The sequence below is a fragment of the Microcebus murinus genome, chromosome 8, assembly GCF_040939455.1.
Source record: "Microcebus murinus isolate Inina chromosome 8, M.murinus_Inina_mat1.0, whole genome shotgun sequence".
Classification (NCBI taxonomy): domain Eukaryota; kingdom Metazoa; phylum Chordata; class Mammalia; order Primates; family Cheirogaleidae; genus Microcebus; species Microcebus murinus.
In genome coordinates, this window is record NC_134111.1 from 86051555 (window position 1) to 86071083 (window position 19529).

Here is a 19529-nt window from a genome sequence, read left to right on the forward strand (position 1 = left end):
ATTTTTACCATTAAATCACAGGTGTGCTGGAGAGCATGGTACTCCCCAGAATCCTGAACTCATGCACTTGCCTTCACTTCCATGAAAACAAACCTCAGGAAAAGTCAGCAGCAAGAGCAAGGCCAGACAAAAACGTCACTTCTCTGACTTTCACAGCCCTCACCAGTGAGATGCCTCATCGGCTCTGTCAACATAGACCGCACAATAGTTCCTCTGAACAATTCAGGCGCTGTACGTCTAACAACAGGCATGGATCCCACTAACCAGCAAGTGAGCAACAATTTCACCCATCCTTCTCACGTTTTTTTCCTAGAGCTGCTTACAAGCAGAAAAACCAATTGAGTTCACTTGTAAAGCCATGCTTCATCTATGATAGTGCCAATAGGTGATAGGAAGAAGAAAAAGGAGACGCTGTAAACTCAAACGAACCAGACCTCAGGACTGCCATTGTTGGCACCTGTGACCTGGATAAAACCACCCATCTACAGGAGTCTGGTTAAAATCCAGGCTCTGGCACATAGTAACCATATGAATATTGGTAAATTACTTGACCTTTCCGTGTTTCAGTTTTCTCATCTTTAAAAGAGTCATATTACATAGTTCAAAAAGATGATATGAGTATTAACTAAGGTAATATATGCAAAATGCTCAGCACGGTGTCTGATATTTAGTAAAGTGTTCAATAAATATTCACCTCTATTGTTACTTTTTATTTTGTTTTTTATTTATGCTTCCCTGAAGACAAAAGGTAGGCTTTGGAAGTCAAAAGTCATGCTAGGACTGTTGGATGATCTTGCATTTACCAAAGCTGTTGAGTCACGTCTGGATGGGTGGTATTCAGCATAACCCTGCAATAACATAAATTCTATATCCAACTAACTTCTCCTATTTTCAAGTGTGGGATGAGCTGAATCTCTTATCCTTGGGAGGGGCAGAAATGTTAGAAAACGACAGCCTTGAGATATTTGGAGCTTAATTCAGTGCACGGTCCTATTTGCACAGTATGATTTCCATTGTGCTTGTAGCGATATTTTTGACCACTTGGAAAACATTGCTTCTCATTAACTTCACAAAAGGGTGATTCCTTGTTTGACATGACTGCATTTTTTGGAGTCTACTTATCTCATTCTGGCAGGGTTTTACTGTACTTGAAGAATCGTTCCGCAGTAATTAGGAGCTTCTTGCCTGGACGTTCATGGGTATGTGTGTATTAAAAAGGAGACAAAATAAACCTGCTGCGCATTCCAGCTGGGCTTAGTCTAAATCGTTTTGGGGAGGTTTGTGCTCTTTTGTTTGCCTTTGCTCCTAAGCAATGGTGTTTCGGCTTTCAAGTTCGCCTCTTGACAAGCCTCTGCATGTAGAGATTATACGAAGCTGAAACTACTTCAAACTTGGCACCTCAGCTCATGTCTTCCCCGTGTGAAAAAAAAAAAGCAGCATAGGACCTGCCTTCCAAGCTTAAAGCGCTTTCATTACCTGGAATTTATTATTTGCAGAGGCTAGTTACCTAATCTGTTTGTCCAAACACAAAAGGGAGTGAGTGAAAGCACATTTTGTCAAAAATAAGTATGTTACCCTGGACCAGCACCACGGTGGCAGGGACTGCAGCTGGTTCCTTACCGAAAACCCAGACTTCTCCAGACACCCATCAGTCAAAAAGACCGTAGAGTGAGTCCTTTGAGTCATTGAATATATTCATACTAAATGATTTATTGAGTCCTGCAGATCTGCCTGGATATTCTGGGAGCAGAATGTGCCCATGGGATTACAACTCCCATTCTCATCGTAGCCAAGTTTCATCTAGGGATGTATTCTAGAGTTTTATCTTCAGTTTTCTATTGCCCAACTAGCACTGTAGCCCAGAAAGGATTTTAACTCTATTAAACAGGACCTGATTTCTATGGTACTATAACTGTAATGATTTGTGCAGAATTAGTCAGACAGAGGTAGTATTGAATACTAATATGTAAGATAACTCTGATATATATAATGGAATGCACCTGTTCCTCATATTTCTTGATTTCATCATAGAGACAAAGAAGAGGTGTTTATATTCCTAGTTTCTAATATTTAGTTTACTTTTACAAAATCTGAATGATGCAACATGAAAAAATTAATAGTGACTACTAGAGGCAAGAAATGTGAGTTCATGAGCTTAAAACCAGATTCTGGATCCAGACTGCCTGGATTCAAATCCTGACACTACCATTTATTAACTGTGCAAAATTCCCTGTGCAATAGTGTTCTCAACTATGACACAAATAATAGTCACCACCTAAGTAACTACCAGGCACATAGTATGACACCAAGAGATATATTTAGTATTATTATTTATTATTGGCCAATTTTAATCTTTCAGTATAATAGATAAATATCACAAACAAAAACAACAATAAAAAAGAATAAAAATCCTTAAATCCAAACTGTCATCTCAAAGTTATTCCCTGTCTACCACAGAGAGACAAAAAGTAACTGCTTCTATACCAGTCTTAGATTCTCCAAATTACTCTACAGCTCCTCTGATTATAAAATTACATTTTCTATTCTATTGATTATAGAATGAATTGAAACTCTAGGTATAATTTTTATTTGGCTTTTATTTATCCAAATAGGAGTTTCTAGACCTCGAAAGAATTTGTGTGTAGGAGGGCAAGATACTATACAAATCTCAAGGACAAAGAATAAGGGAAGATAATTTCTAATACCTTTTTCTCCTATCCTACGTGATTGAATTTTGGCAAACTATTAATACCTCCCTGGGTTACAGATTTTTCATCTGTAAAGTGAGAGGGTTGCATCCTGCTCTAATAACACACCAAAGCACTGTATTTTAGACTGAGTCTTACAAGGTCTAAGAGGGTAATAAACACACTTTCCATGTTTGAGCTATCCTATAATTCTGTTCTCTCCTATCCACAAATGTAAAGATAATCGCTTCATAGCTAATTATTGTTAGAGTATGACAATAGGTCCATACTAAAAATGATTATTCATCTCCTTTCATATGTTTTGTCTTGAGCCCTTAGATTAGGTCTAGAAAGCACATGCCACATTGTTTCTCTAGTTTTTTCTTCCTGATTTACTAAGATTATAAGAGCTTTCTAGGATTGTCTCCATGAACCTCCAAAAGCCATCAGGTAGCACCAGTTAGTGAAAGATCACTCATTCACAGACCTTGTATTTCTCTCCTGAAAGTTTTTTAAGAGGAAATTTATGTAACTGAAAAAACCTTAAAAACAAGAAATTTCATGAAAATAAGGCGTTGAAAGGAGCTATTAAAGTCCTTCTATTACTATAGTTAGCAAATTGATGATTAGCATATTAAACCAGAATATTTCAAAGAGTATTTGTCCTACTTATGTGCTGAATGTATTATTGCTGAAGCCCAAGCTACTTAAGATATGCAAGAATACATAAATTCCAACTGTATACAGGGGAGTTAATCTGTTATAAAGAACTAATATACGTACAATAGGAAAAGATGAAAATTATGCTGTTTTTGTAAACAATCTAATAAAATCTCATCAACAACTCTATGTAATGACTTGTGCAAAAGTCCTTTAGAAATAAGGTGCCATTCAAATATAAGGAATTATTTATTCTAGCACGAAGAGTTTAAATGCTTTATACTAGTTGAGTTGACATTTTCTTTTGAATTTTGATATTGTGCCTGATTCAGGTAGATTCTGCAGGGCTCTCCTCTTATTTCTTAGGACTGGGTGATTGAAAAACATTGTTCCGGTTTTAAAAAGTCACTAGCTTGTTCTTTTTACAGAATAATTCAACATTGCATTCTTTTCTGTAGTAAATTACCATAATTTATCTGAAATACAATCAGATTTATAGAAATTTGATTTATAAGAAGCTTTTTAGGAGATGGCTGTTTTGTTAAACATGAAACATTTGATTGACTTTTACTTCTCTTCTAAGAAAAGTAGGAGCAAGGGGAATAAAAACAAAAGCAAAAACAGTGTTGGTCAAATTGCTGGGGTTAAGAAGCTCATCCCCCTCAGTTCTGAGGATTTCCCTCTTTTCTATATTTCCATTCTGGATCCAAAAGAAAATAATGGAGTAGGGTGGGCATTCTGCCTATTTTGTAACTTGGTAATGACTAAATGTAACTGAAATAGCACTAATTAGAAAACAATCTGTTTTTAAACTAATTGTGTTGACACATTTACATCATTCAAATATCAGCCCTGTAGAGAGAAATTTTTATAGTACTCCACATTTCATTTGTTCTATTGATCAAATACAAGTCTAGGGTTTCTACAGTAAAAATAAAGAATGATTGAACTTGAGATTACGCTTGTTTATGTTGTACATACCGTGGTGAGATTTACAATATGAACCAAAATTTTATAAAGATTAAAATATATTCTGGCTCCTGCAAGCTTCATATTTTTCTAGATAAATATGATAAACTTCACTTTCTGGCTAATTTGAAAATCTTGTGTAAAAAACACATAAACCATTTATGAAAATACTTCCAAGTGAAAATACTATACAAAATTTTTTTAGAATGAAACACTAAAGCAGTACCAAAATAAATTTTAACTAGAATCCGAAAGTTATAGAAACAAACAAATCTCATTTACTTACAAGTTGGTTTTGCTGTTGGAGGAAATTTGGTCCGAGTAATAGCCAAAATTATGAAAATAATGACTGGCCATAAGATCAAGACAAGAGTCCAAAGCTGAAAAATAACAATAGAAAAAATTATTGATCATACTGTTGAACCAAAAATTTAAAAACATGGCTACAAAAGGTATGTCATACTATAATATTTCAACACAAGGTGGATATTTGACTACCTATAAATATTATTAATAAAAAAGGAATGAGAAATTTTTTAAAATGCAAAAGACCTCTAAGTGCACAGAAGAATAATTTTTCCAGGATGAAAACTTTGAAATGATTTTCCAAAATCTCTTTTCTGGTCACCTCTCATGACTGCCCCAAAAGTGCTTATCTTAAAATTCAAATCAGATCAGTTATTTCCTTCCTTAAAAATCTTTAGAGCTTCCTGGTTGCTCTTGGATAAAATACAACATTCTGAACAGGGGATACAAAACCCACCATAATTTCAACCTAGACCTATCTTACCACTTCCAGTGTCAGCAATCTATGCTCAGCCATAAACAATGGTGTGTGACATGGTTCATAAACATTAAACAAATAAACAAATGCATGGACCAACAAATGCATAATTGAGCCAATGAGTGAAGGAGAAAACAGGAATTTAAAGTTCTATACAACCTCTCCTATCCCACTTTCACATCCTGTGTCTGTTTCCAACATAGAACTTAAACATACCATTATAGGCAATGGTTTTTTGTATATTCTTTTATCTGGTTCCTGAAATAAACTGGCAGTTCTTTTATGGTAGGGATAGTGTCTTATTCATCCCTAAATTTACACTACCTGGTGCAAGATAGGTGCTCAAAAAATATATATATGGCATTGAAATTTCTGTTACAGAATTTCGCTTTAAGCACTTCAGGAACTGCTTCTTCTCCCCATGTAGACATGATTCTGGTCTAAAGGCACTAACTGCTTAATATTTTATATCCCTATAAAATTGGCTCCAGCAATCCTAGCACTCTGCAAGTCTGGGGCGAGCAGATCATTTGAACTCAGGAGTTCGAGACCAGCCTGAGCAAGAGCGAGACCCCATCTCTACTAAAAATACAGAAAGAAATTAGCTGGACAACTAAAAATGCATGGAAAAATTTAGCTGGGCATGGTGGTGCATGCCTGTAGTCCCAGCTACTCAGGAGGCTGAGGCAGGAGGGTTGTTTGAGCCCAGAAGTTTGAGGTTGCTGTGAGCTAGGCTGACGCCACAGCACTCTAGCCTAGGCAACATAGTGAGATTCTGTCTCAAAAAAAAAAAAAAAAAAAAAATATATATATATATATATACACACATATATATATATATTCACAAGAACATTAACTGTGATATGCAAAGAATGCAGTTACAATGCTCAAGCCAAGACAGTGACAAACATTGCCTATACTTAATAAAGTGGAACTTGGAACTACATTTCTGTACAGTCATGCAATCAGGCTTGTCATCTTTCCTCCCTCACTTTTCAGAGACAATTTGCTTCTGCCAAATTAAACTATCCACCTGGGGCTCTTCAATCCTCCAAAGCAATCCAAGCCCGATCAATTATTGATCCTTAAGTAATTCCTAACATAAATTTTCTACTAAAATCTCCCTTGTGTGTCCTAAAGCACCACTCTCCTTGCTGGTAGGCCTGTCACCAACTTCTTAGACTTTGGGTATAAGGGCAGGTTTTTAGAAATGGAAGTTCACTGTAGATCTAAGGAGTCCTAAAGCACTTGGTTTGATCATCATTAAAAAGCACACAGACTGAACAACTTAATCTAAAGCAGCACTTCTCAAACACTCATGGGTACTCAGATCATGTGGGGATCTTGGAAACACACAGATTCTAATTCAGTGGGTCTGAGAAGGAGCCTGAGACTCTGTATTTCTAACAACCTCCCAGGTGGGTGATGCTAACGCTGCTGTTCCGTGGACTATACTTTGTTGGAGAGTGGACCTGGATGTATGTCACCCTCTTCAACTAGCAGGATCGTTTATAAAGTCTTGGAATATTTTTGTTGGAACGTTTCTCTGAGATCAGCTAATGGATAGAATTCAGGGCATTTGCAAATCTGCATAGAAAAAAATTGCATTTTTATTTTCTCTAGTTTGAAATTTAACATTTCCATTAAGGATGAATGTGGGCAATGAACCACAATGTTATTAGCAGTACCTGTCACCAATAGAGATCATGGATATTTTAAATTCACATTAGAGTTGTTGCAGATATATCAAAGTGCTATATACACTAATCACTGTGTTAAAATTATGGTAGTTATGGATTCACCACTAGACTTTTTTTAATGCTGTAACAAACACACATACTACCATTTCATAAACTTGCTTCTTAATACTTTGATAACTGAATTTGAATGTAATTTGTTTTATTTATAACCCTGTATATTTTATTTTATTTGACAAATTTAAAAACATTATTCTTAGAAAGTCCATAGACTTAACCAGATGGCCAAAAACAGCCATGGTGTGCAAGATGATAAGAGCCCTCAATCTAATCCAACTCCCTGTTTGTATTCTCTGGGGCGCAGAAGGTGCCTAGCTTGTCCAAAGTCACATATCCAGTTTTGGTGCAAAGCAGGGGACAAGAATGTGAATCTCAAGGTCCATACGCGAGGATGTTTTATAATTTTCATGCTGCTCTGAGGAGCAAATATGAAAGCACCATAGAAAGTGTGTTTTAAAAAAGTATTCGTGCTACAGAAATATAAGACATGTTATTATTCTAGCCTAGTCTCTGATACATTTGAAAATTAGAATCTGTTATTCAGATCCTGGATATAAGGTGCCATTTTTATTTTATGTGACTCATTTGAAATGTAGACTATAAAGAATCAAGGTTAAAAAATATGAACATTTGTGGATTTATCAGTTTTGTATTTGATGCCATCCTTATTCTTTAATGAAAGTATTCATTTGGGTAGACAGTGCCCCACAGCCACTTTTAGGGGCATCTATTCATTTTCTATGGCAACGTCATGAGAATTCAGTGGCCAAGATCAACTATATCAACACAAGTATACATTCACATTCAAATAAGGGACATCGATTGTAGGATATTTTTCAGTTGTCTTTTGATTGATCTAATTTGATGATCTCATGAGGACGTTTTAGTAAATTTTGAAATTTACCTTAGACATGTTTTAAATCAGGGAAAAATGTAATCTATATCAAGGAAATTTAAGGCAATTTAGACTCTGTTAAAGGCAAAAAACACAGCAAGCCCATATGCAAATCTATAATCAGAAGATTTCCCTGGGATTTTAGGTCAGAGAGGTTTGGAGAACATTTCAACATACTGCATTTTTGAGGAATGATAAGAACAAAGCCCTCCATAGTGTGATCTTAGAAATGTTAAGGTTGGCAAGTTAATCACAAAAGCAAGAAATAAATAAAATTTAAATTTTCATAGCAGCAGGATTGCTCTCAACACCATTCTAAATATTATCATAAGCAACCTAGAAGCAAATACAGTATCAAGAACCCAAATATTAAACCGACAAGCCATGCCTTTTTTTGTTTGTTTGAAGAAAGCACTAATATATTGATTTTATCTGTATAGACATAGGAGCTACTTAAAAACTTTAAGGACAGCAGTTTCAGAAGATTTAGTAGTTTTGCTAATATTTTAATTGTCTCACACTCCCTCTACCCCTCCTTTGTATTCCATTGCCTCTATTCTTGTCATGTAAGGCCATACGCACACTGAATAATTAATTCACAGTTCCATAGTGGGCCCAGGTATTTGTTCTTCTATTTCTCCAGGATTTATTTTCTATGGAGATTTTCTATTCTGTTCTCTTTTTCTTTTCCTCCGTTTCCTAAAATATTTAGTCCAAAAGTCTTAAGTGGGGCCTGGCAAGGTCAGCGTCCACTCAAGGACTGGGAAACCCACAGTGGCCCAGCGAGGGAAGCGGATCCCTGGCAGGGTGACGAGGACATGGGCTGTCGGAGCCCGAGTGGGGTGAAGAAGGTATCAGTGCAGGGAGAGAGGGCAGAGGCAGTGGAAGGTGATTAATTTCATAAGAAGAGGGATTACATAAGAGGAGGCTGACCAAAAAAGTAAATATAGCTCCCATGTGGGGAGCCAGCTTCTCACTATTCATCGGGAGAATTTCACGTGGGAAATGAACTCTATAGTGTTGGGCTGGAATTAACAATATGGGCATACACTCCTCATCTCCAAAATATACAAAGACACATAAAATATAAATATAAATGTCCATTTGTGTGTGTGTTGTTCATTTCCTACCTCTGGTTCCGCAAGTTGTTTCTGCTTTATTCAATTCTGTACCTTTTTTGTCCCAGCCCTGAAAATACCTATTTATCCAAGAAATGCTATCTTCTTTTAGTGGACATCTGAGTGTTAGGTTTGAGCTGATCTATATTATCTACTAATTAAATTGAATTATCTATTAATAGTAACATTTGCCTCTGCATTGGCAGAAAGCTATTGTTTCGAATATTTGAAAATTTCACAAATCGAATATTCTAAAAAACTTTCGACAAAGCATGTCATTTCAACATTAGGTCATCCATACTCTGTTACCTTCTCAGAACCCTTTATTCTGATCCCTGCAAGTCCATCTGATTCTATTTGTGTCCACCATTGTTATTATTTTCTTATCATTTTCAGTAAAAGGTAAATAAGAAAATAAGATACAGGTGAATTTCAAATTATAAAGTTTTACTATATGTTTTTAAATTTGAGAAAACTGCTTTAAAATATCATCTGAATATTCTGGGAATTTCATTACTGTTTTGTGATTGTCCTGGAGCAGAGGTCACAGACTGGTGGTAGAAAGGCCAAATCAGACTCATGGAGGGGTTCTGTTTCTTGCACGCAGGCTTGTTGTTGCTGTTGTTAATGGAATTTTAATGCCTTTATAGCCCATGCACTCTCTAGCTCATCACAGGTAGCTCCCTTCCCTATTTTCTCACAAAGCTCGTAGTGCACATCACATAATCATGTTACCTGTAGATATTAGAGTCTGCGCGCCATGCACCAGAGCAGTTTGAAGTTGCTTATGTTAGAAATAAATGATACTGAATATCAGCACAATTTCTAAATTTCAATAGGATTTCTTTTGTCTTACTCTGAAAACAATTAAAAATAAGATGTCTAGGATGAAGAATCTGTATTCCCCTTCACGGAGTCAGAGTCTTGGAGAGTTTTAAGTAAACTTAGAGCTCAACATATAATAATCATTTATATAAGGTTTACACATCCGCGAATGCGCTAGGAAATTGTTGAGCACCCACTGTGTGCCAGGCACTGGGAATAGAGCGATTAAAGTCTTCAGTCTTTTGAGGAAGGGAAACAGTAAAAGAAATGATTACAGCTAGATGTGATGGATAACGCCATGACGTGGGAAGGAAAGAGTGTAAACGGAAGGTAATCAAGGGAAGCTAAGTCTAAAACCTGAAAGATGAAAAAAAGTCAGGCAGAGGCAGAAAAAAAGATGTGTGGTTTCAATCCCTACTTGAAAGCTTCTAGTGCCTAAAAGTTTACTATTTCATGAGAATTCTTCGCCACTGGACAACTCATATTGTCTGTTATTTTTACTCATATTAAGGTGAAAGCTTCCTCCCCCCATGACTACCACTCATTTGTCTAAAGTTCAACCTTCTCTTTCTCATGAGAATTCTACAAGTATTTGAAGAGAGACAAAGTTTCCTCTTTTCCTGGATACCTTCAACAATTCTGTTAAATATTGTTTCAAAAAATATTTTCCCCACAATGAATTCTTGTTGTCAACTGGTTTTCTTATAATTATAAGAAATGCTGACACTAATTAGTGTCAGAATTCAATACAGTACTCCAAATGATAGTAGCTAACATAATATATTGACTGCTTAGAATGTACAGTATGCTATGTTAAAGATTTAACATGTATTATCTCATTTTAACATAATAACCTCATTTCCTCTTGCAGATTGGGAAAACAGAATCTTAAAGAGAGAAAATAAGCTTTCTATCCATAAGCCACCAATGGTGTAGCTGGTGTTTGAAGCCAGGGAGGCTGGTTTCACTAGCACAATTAATCATTGCATTATATAGCTAACCCACTACAATTATATAGCTAAACCACTACAATCCATTTGATTAGAAGCTGTCTTTGATCTGAATACTATAGTTTTATTAATTTATTGTATGAGAGTATTGAAAGTCATCTAAAGGTCTTCCTGAAACCTAGAATTATAACTTTTTATTGCAAACCTGAAAATAAAAATTGCCCAGCCTTCCATATATAAAGTACACTCTTCCTTTTCTATTTCTTTTTACATTGTCCTACAGACAAGGATGACTGTTACTTGTAGTAATAAGAGGATTTCAAGGTTCACATTCTAAAGTAAGAAATTATTATTTGAGATCTAGAATAAACTATAGTTTCCATGAAAAATCTTAGTTTCCCAATGAGGAACTTTAGCTCCCCAGCAAGGAAATAAAAATGGCTCAGAGTTCTCAATGAATTGGGCTTTTTGTTCTATAACACTTCCATCCATATAAACAACTCTACTAAAAACTAGAATCAAGAAAGCTTTCTGAAATCCATACTTCTAGATTTGCACTTTGGAGATGGGTACTTTTCTATGGTATATATGGAAACAGAACATTTTTTATCAGACATTAAGCCAACTTACTTCTCTATTGCTCCCACTTCTGAAACAACTTCAGCTCAGTTACTTTTTATTGATTGACTGCATTAATAAAATGTGCCTGTCTACTACATGTCAGGCACTATCATCAACAGGTAGAACTAAATTTTTTGAGCAATTAAAAGGGATTAAGGGAGTAAATGATAATAACCCAAAGAGGTAAAAGGGACTGAAACGTTTGACCACACAGTTGAGTAAATTGTGTAGGGCCTAGTTTATTTTAATCTGATTTAGAATTATGTTGAGATTAGGGTTTAATCCTAAATTGTTTTAATCTAAAAATTACTTTAATGTATAGACGAACCTGCTCTAAAATTTTGAAGCTCAGTCTTTCTCTTTCTCTAGTCACTGTGAACGAAAGTGTTGTGAATAAGGTAGGGATTGTGGAAGGAGGTATCATGCTTGATCCAAAATGCCAGATTGTAGCAAGCTGTGGGACCGTCTGAGATAGAGAAGCTACTGCTACCATCAACTGAGTTAAAGTGTGATCCATTACAACTGAAGTTAATTTTCCTTCTTCAGATTTAGAATGCTACCATTAGATTCCACTTCAGTAGAGATTTGAAGTCACTCCTTAATATGCCTATTTAGGACTCATATTCTTAATGGAAGATAAACTCTTATCTTGTATTATCTAGTCTTTTAGCCTGCAATCTCTTTGTTGTCTTCCTGCCATTACTAGCAACTCATTAGGTAAGCCTCCCTGTTGCTAACCATCTCTGCTGGAATGTATCTTCATTTTTCCATTATTTTTAGAGTCAAATTACAAGCCCAGCAGGGTATTAACTTCATCTAATTGATTTTCCCTATTATCTAACATTTCTGTTGTGCTTAATGTATTTTTTTAACTATCCTTTAGTATTCTATTTTTTTTTTGCAATACAATTGAGAATTGATATTACCACGAATATTAAAAAATGGCAATCTCCAAGGCCTCCTTAGCAGATGTGATCTCTTCTTAGATGGGCTATACGCTGAGCAAGGATCAGAGAATATTGGAAAAGTAAACTCAACTCAAGAGGGACAGAGAAGCAGCATGAGGTCATGGAAAGAATAGATCCCTGGCAATTTGACTTTGGGCTTTAAATTCACTGTGTGACCTTGGTGAGTCCCTTGAGCTCTCTAGGACCCTATAAATTGAGTGAGGTTTTATAATTCCAAATATTCCAGAATTCTGATATTTGATTTTTTTTAAAAAAAAGAAAGATTTAACCAAGAAAAATTTTGTGTGAGGTCACCTAAAAAATTAAAGACCACTTTTTTTTAACCCCAAACTCAACATTTAGTTTAACCCATTCTCATTGTATTTCTCAGACTGTATGGCTGTTTATAATTCTTTTCTTACTTTCTATTCTAGCATATATTAATAAATATATTCCTTCAGTAATCCTCAATCTACCTTAATAGTATTACTACATATATTTTGGGTGCTTTTTGTTTGGGTTTTTTTTTTTTTTTTTGTATGTGATTTACTTCTTCATTAATAGATTCCTAACTTCTTCCCTGATAGATTATTCTTTCCACCACCTTGCTTTATGGTGGAATCTCTTAAAAAAAATTTAGGGGAGGTTGTTATGGTGGTGATGCCCCCATTTTTCTGTAACATTTAGTCAGTACCATGCATTTCCAGTGTCCCAATACTTGATGTTCTATTTCTATATAAAATAAAAGTATATTTTTAAAGTACTATTATTAGGGTGATTATGTAAGTATGGAAATGTTTGCACCTTAAATGATTACTTGATTAAATGCTTACTTACCAAGTCCAGTTCCTACACAAAGCCTATGTCCTCTCCTCAAATTCACATGACCTTATCACAGTCCTTGTCTTCTAATTTGTCTATATTTTCTCTTTACACATTTTGTTTCATTTTATTGCCCTTAGATCTTTAATTCCAACATCTCAATCTCTTTCTATTCTCACTCTTCCCTCTCAAGGATAATGCTACCACCCGTATATCCTTTCCACATGGGTCCTCAAGTCTTCTTCCCAACACCAAGAGCTAGAGGTCAACTCAGGGAAAACTGTGAAGGAAGAAATGTGTCTTCCTGTGCCCCTTTGCCCTCCACTTAAAACTGTCCTTCCTTCCCCTTTTGCCACCACTGTCTTCTGCATGTCTCTCTTGTCCCTCTGGTTGGTCATAGTAGATTCAGGTTGGCCTCTGTATTGCCCCAAATTTTGGACTTTCTCTGACCTCACTTCCTGCAACCAAGACTTATCTGTCCTGTGTCCCATTCTCTCAAGGTGTACTTAAGATTGATGGAAGTCATTCCATGTCCCCAAATGAACGCATAGCTCATGTAGTCTCCTTCCCTAGGAAAAGTATAATTACCAGGGGCTTTCCAGAGATTTGGGGTAGATGAGAACAATACGGTTATCATGGTGAAAACAGTTTTGACATATCTGACTTGCATTGTCTCTAAATATTTCACCATGTCCATCAGAAACTGACTAAAGTGAAGAAAAATCCTGAAGTTAAAACTTGGTATACCTACTACTTTACAGATAAGGAAGGGATTTGTCATTAAAATTTCTAAAGATAAAATTTCTCAGTGAAAAACATTTATTCACCTGAAGTTTTGAGGTTTTGTAAAAAAATAATTTTTTAGGCAAAATAGACTTCTAAGGAAAACATACCTCAGCATTCAGATTATTGGCATAACAAATATCAGTTTTTAGCTCTTCTATGCTTTTGTGTTTAACTATTGCATTTTCATCACTTATGAACTTTACTGTATGTAAATTTCTTCTACACTCCCTTCTCCTGGATTTCCTTTCACCTTTGATCTGAGTAAAACAAGAACACTCACATTACCCCAAATCCTTCACTAATTTATGTGCCAAGTGTTTTACCATTCACTAATATAAAGTATTAAACTTTGAAATGCATTAGCATATTTGGTTCTTCCCCTACTATGAATTAGATGCAGCAGGGCACATGCTCATTTTATAAGCAGGAAAACCCGTGCTTAGACAAATTGTCATGTGCTACGTAAGTCACATGAGGAACAATGACAGGAGTCCCAACTCTCGCCCTCTGACCACATCCACACACTCAGGACTGTCTCCCTGCTGAATGTGAAACAGTATCAACCACATGAGTTTCTCTTTTGTGTTTACTTTTCCAGTTAAAAAACAAATAAAAATATGAATAAGTTTGTAATTTTATCTCCAAACCCCACACCCATGCAATCACATGATGCCTTATGGTTTTAAACCTTATCCACCAAATTCACGAAAGTAAGTAAACATCTACTTTCTTCTCTTAATACACTCGTCAGAACACTCAAGTAAGGTGTCAGGCACTGCAAGCAAGCCGGGAGATGAGATGCATAGATAAAAGGTTGGTTTCTATGACGCAGATTATTTGCATAATATTTATATTACTCATTCAAGGCTGGGAATTATCACTCTAAAACAAAGTAGCTTGGATGGCTTTTTGAACTTCCCTGGTTTCCCAACATTCTTCTGAATATATGGCAATTTCTCAATCTTCCTGACTCTACCTGGTGAGGATCTAATAGCTGATTTTCTAATTTAACAGGCAAATATTAAGGAAAGAGCACAAAAAAGATGTTGCAACGAATAAAAAGAAAAGAGACTGTATCAGGAAAGTCAAGTGATTCCATAATACTCTTAAAACATGGCACATATTAGTCTTGTTTGGCATTTCCAGGAAATGACTTTTAGATAACTGGAATTTCTTAAAAGCTTCCCTATACTAACAGCCTTCAAACTATTTCTGCTCTAAATCATACTTTTCAGCCAAGCTTATTATTGCTTTTGGTTTGCTAGTACATTTCTTCCCATTTATTGTAGCTTTCAAATGATACTTTGTTTTCCTTCATCTCATCTTTAACTAAACTCATTAAGAAAAATTCTGAAAGCATTTTGACCCGAACCTGGAATTCAACATTAGCTCCAATTCAGCCAGTAACAAGGCACATCCTTTTCTTTGCCTGGGGCATGTCCTGGTTTTACTCTTTTAATTTACTGAACTCAAAAGACTGCTTTTGGGGCACGTTAAGACTCGCTCTATTAGCCATAAGACAGATAGAGGGATGAATTCTAAATATCTTATTTCCTGCTTTGGAAAATGCCTTTAAACTCTCTTATTTTTATCTCTCATTAACATCCCATTTTAGGATTGCCTAGAGTATTACCCCATGCCTCCCACCCCCCACCTTTTTTTTTTTTCTTCTAACTCACCGGCTGTCTTTTAACACCTAGCCAATTTTTCCAGACCAGGATCCGAAGCTGATGGCATTGGGAAGCCATCCTTCAGACGCTCGGAATAAGAGACTTCCTCTTTTTTCTCTGCTCCTCAAAAGAAGAATTGATGCCCCGTCCAACTTGCTGTGTGTCAGTGGGTCGGTAGCCTTTTCATGGCATAGCTTCCTTGGGGGCTGGGGTAAGAAACCCACAGTTCTTCTGTTTCTGCTGGCTGTCTCCGTGTGGTTAATCCTTAGCCAAGAAGCACTTCTCAACCAACTCTTCTTCCAAAAGAAGGATCCAGATCAGTGTGTTTCAGTGGCTTATGCTTGTTTTAAAATAACATCCAGTTGCTGCTTGTTGCATGAAGCCTAGATTCAAGAGAGAATGAGTATCGTTTAGATAATGCCCCACTGTAAAAAAAAAAAAAAAAGAGCTGAATCCACACCTCCTACTCTCCATGAAATTAACTGCCTATCCACACCTCAGAGAACATGTCACCTGCACTGGACTCGTCATAGGAATTAGGTGGTACCCTTGTCAGGCCAGTAGGACTTGTCCTACATTCTCTTGTCTTCTTCTCTGCACATAGTGTCTGCTCTAGCAGAGGCAGGGCACAGAGATCATTTGACAGACTCTGGGCACAGAGACTCTTATAATATTTAATGTGTCATTAAGATGTTTTAAGTCAATAAGGCCGGCGCTCAGCTGAAAAAAGCTCTGAACCTCAGCCCATTGTTAGATACAATAGGGAAAGGATCCATTTTTACCCTAAAGCTGAATGCTTTGATTTGGGGGAAAGTGACTACGTTGGCTAGGTCCCACCTTCTATCACAATTTACTCGGTTAGGTATGATGTAGAAAATGAAGAGCAGGCTATAGGTGACATAAATGACAAATAGTGCATTCCCTCATTTTTGGGTGGCAATTCATGTCTATTATAGGAAAGCCACATGGTTTCAGGTTGTTATGTTTAAAGGGGATGTAAGCTGACCTGGGATGTTTCTATCTCCTCTACCTAGGATCTACTCCTCCCTCTCTAGGCCTCTGCCTTTCACGACTATCCCCAAGTTGACACCTTCCATCTTAGATAGACCCCATAGGATCCAGTGTAATTCTTTGTTGCTGTCTAAAGGAACTTACTTTTTTTTTTTTGCCTTGTCGTTATTTTTTTATGTTTTATTTTTCCCACTAGATTGTAAATTCTTTGAAGACATAAACTATTTTATATCACAGTAATTTACATATGATTAGTGCTCAATAATTGCTGCTGGATAGCACTGAATACAGGACAGGAGCCAAGGCTGGTTGGGTGAAGCTCTCCTTTGGTCCTCACACCTTGCCCTGGATAATCCAGACTCTACTTGCAAAATCAGTTAAAGCATCGTTTGAGCTCTGCCTTCAAACCTGGAGTAAATGCCGGTTCAGCTGCCTGGTCTCCATGCCGACTCTGCAGCCCACGGCAGCAGGCCTGGGGCTGACAGCACCCATGGTGGCACGTGCCCACTGCGTCAACTGCCCCTTCTGGGATGAGTCTCTGTGAGTGCAGTCCCCCAGGCAATCAGTCCTGAGTATCTAGACTTGGACATTTAATTTTTTTTCTCTTCAGAGTGGAAGACAAGGTATTTTTCAGCTGAGGGCCTCTAGGATAACACCTTCCTTCAACACACTGGGGATGCGATGCCCCAGATTTGTCTGGCTTTCATGATCTTTATGGGTAACTTGAGCTCCTGCTTCCTTGCCTCCTTTCTCTGCCACCTGCCTCAGTCTACAAGTCACTTACAGTTTGGTTCACAAATAAAGGTTACTTCGTTGTGAAGACATGTTGAGATTTGGGAATGTTGCTCTACATACTGAGGGACATTACACAGGCGCTTTATGCAGTCAGGTTACTTCAGGTTAAAAAGTACTGACTCATCGGGTGGCTGATGTAGGTCAGAGGTCAGCTTGAAAAGTCCCAAATGGTTTCTCCCAGCAGCTGCTGATTGCTTCTCCAGTGTGATCGTAGAATTGTTTAGCTTTTGTTGTTTGCTTAACTTTGGTTAAGGCTCTCTCAGCCTATTCTCTTACCCGGATACCTTCATCCACCATTTCTAATTTTCTAACAAATGTGACTTTTTACTTGAAGGTACATCCTGCCACAGCTCCAAACACCACATATACTTTTCTCGGATGCTGGGGTAATCTTTCACAAAACATAATTCAAAGTAATTTAAGTTGGGGCACATAGACAATCAGACTTTTAAATTTTGCCCCATTCTAATAGTTAGATCTTGGCATCTATATCGATCATATCTGCTTCTAGTATCTTCTTTAAATTTGCAAATTTCTTTTAAAAGGGAATTTTTAAAGATGTTTAAAAATTATAGAAAAGTCGTTGCCTGACATTTTTCTTGGAAAGCTATAGCTTGCACAAATCAGGAATCATAAACTGCTCACAAGAGAGCCTAAAGTAATTATTAGACCAACCAAAAGGAATCAGGAGAAATAACATGCAAAGAGATTAAAGATTCTATCTTGTGTGCACAGAAGAAGATATAGCTCTGTACTCCACTCCTGATTAGAGGTTGGGGTACTGCCTGCAGACACATTAGAATGTCCCCTTGCAGGAAAAGAAGACAATCGATAAGCAGAAATAATCTGCACCCAGGATAGCTAGCTGCCAAAAAAAAATTTTTTTTAAATGCAAAAAGTTAAGCTGAGCAGCAAATAAATAGAGGCAAAGTTAAAACAATACAATACATGAAAAAAAATTGTTTACTGGTAAGCCGTTACATGTTTTATTCTTATGGTTGTATCAAGGAGTTAATATTACTCTACTTGGCATGGCTATGGGCCACACTCTGTGCAGTCATTCCAATGCTTCTGCCAGAGGTCAGCAGACCCAAGTTGTATTGTTGTTGTTGTCGTTGTTGTTTTTGAGCTAGAGTGCCATGGTGTCAGCCTAGCTCACAGCAACCTCAAACTCCTGGGCTCAACCAATTGTCCTGCCTCAGTCTCCTCAGTAGCTGGGACTACAAGCGTGCACCACCACACCTGGCTAACTTTTACTATTTGTAGTAGAGATGGGGTCTCACTCTTGCTCAGGCTGGTCTTGAAGTCCTGAGCTCAAGTGATCCTGCCACCTTGGCCTCCCAGAGTGCTAGGATTACAGGCGTGAGCCACTGCGCCCGGCCCAGACCCAAGATGTCTTTAGGGATCAGGTCTCAATACAAAATACAAAATATGTACCTTTCTTTGTGGTTGGTGATTCTACTCCTTAGAGATCAACAAGTGCACCCCTTAATCAAGCCAGGAGTCATCACATCTCCCTGAACTTAGGCAGTGTTTGCTTTTGTGTGCTCATTTCACCAGCAGTGAAAACAAATATATAGCTTTATCATGGAATTTCAGGATTCTAGAGTTCCACTTTCCTGGGCTCTAGTCATTGCAAGTTGTAACAACAGGTCAGCGAGCCCAAATTTAACTAAGCTGTGACCTGAACTGCTTTTGAGCACAGATGGTCGTGCTTCTGAGGTTGCTCTTATCTAGAGCCTTCTGGGGTCACTTTGCTTGCTGAACATAGAGCAATGCATCTACCAAAGCTGCATAATCGTGTGACTGCTGGACCCCATGAATGTTGGATGCGGCAGCTCCTGTCAGTCAACCAGTCATGTAGCACACTTCAGGACCAGAGCAAGAGGGAGTCAGTCCAACCACGGATAGGATATTGATGTGGCTGAAACACATTAATTTGTTTAAATAGTATTTATTAAAGATCTAAATTAATAGTAACAATAAAAATAATTACGATTACAATAGACTACAAAGCCCCGTTTAACTTGTCACTGTATAACAGGAATCTAGCACAGGTCCTGTGCACATAGTAAACAAATGGTCAATTATTGCTATTGAATAACTGAGCAGCAAACATTTGCTAAATACTTATTGAATTATCATAGGAGCCCTATGGCATAAGAAAACTATCCCTTTCTTCATTTTCAGAGGAAAGAAGAAAGTGACATTTAGAGGGGGTTTTTCCTGATT

At 37.1% G+C, this 19529-nt stretch overlaps 1 protein-coding gene across 1 annotated transcript in view; it reads right to left on the reverse strand.

Moving 5' to 3' along the window:
- The window catches only part of ABCA12 (ATP binding cassette subfamily A member 12), a 169354-nt gene extending 153369 nt beyond the window's left edge, over window positions 1–15985 (reverse strand). The window contains exons 1-2 of the mRNA XM_076005914.1: window positions 15501–15985; window positions 4603–4696 (exon numbers count right to left, since the gene is read on the reverse strand). Of these exons, the coding sequence (XP_075862029.1) occupies window positions 4603–4696; window positions 15501–15569 (163 nt within the window). The 5' untranslated portion in view covers window positions 15570–15985. The remainder of the gene's footprint in view (window positions 1–4602; window positions 4697–15500) is intronic.
- Window positions 15986–19529: the final 3544 nt, after the last annotated feature.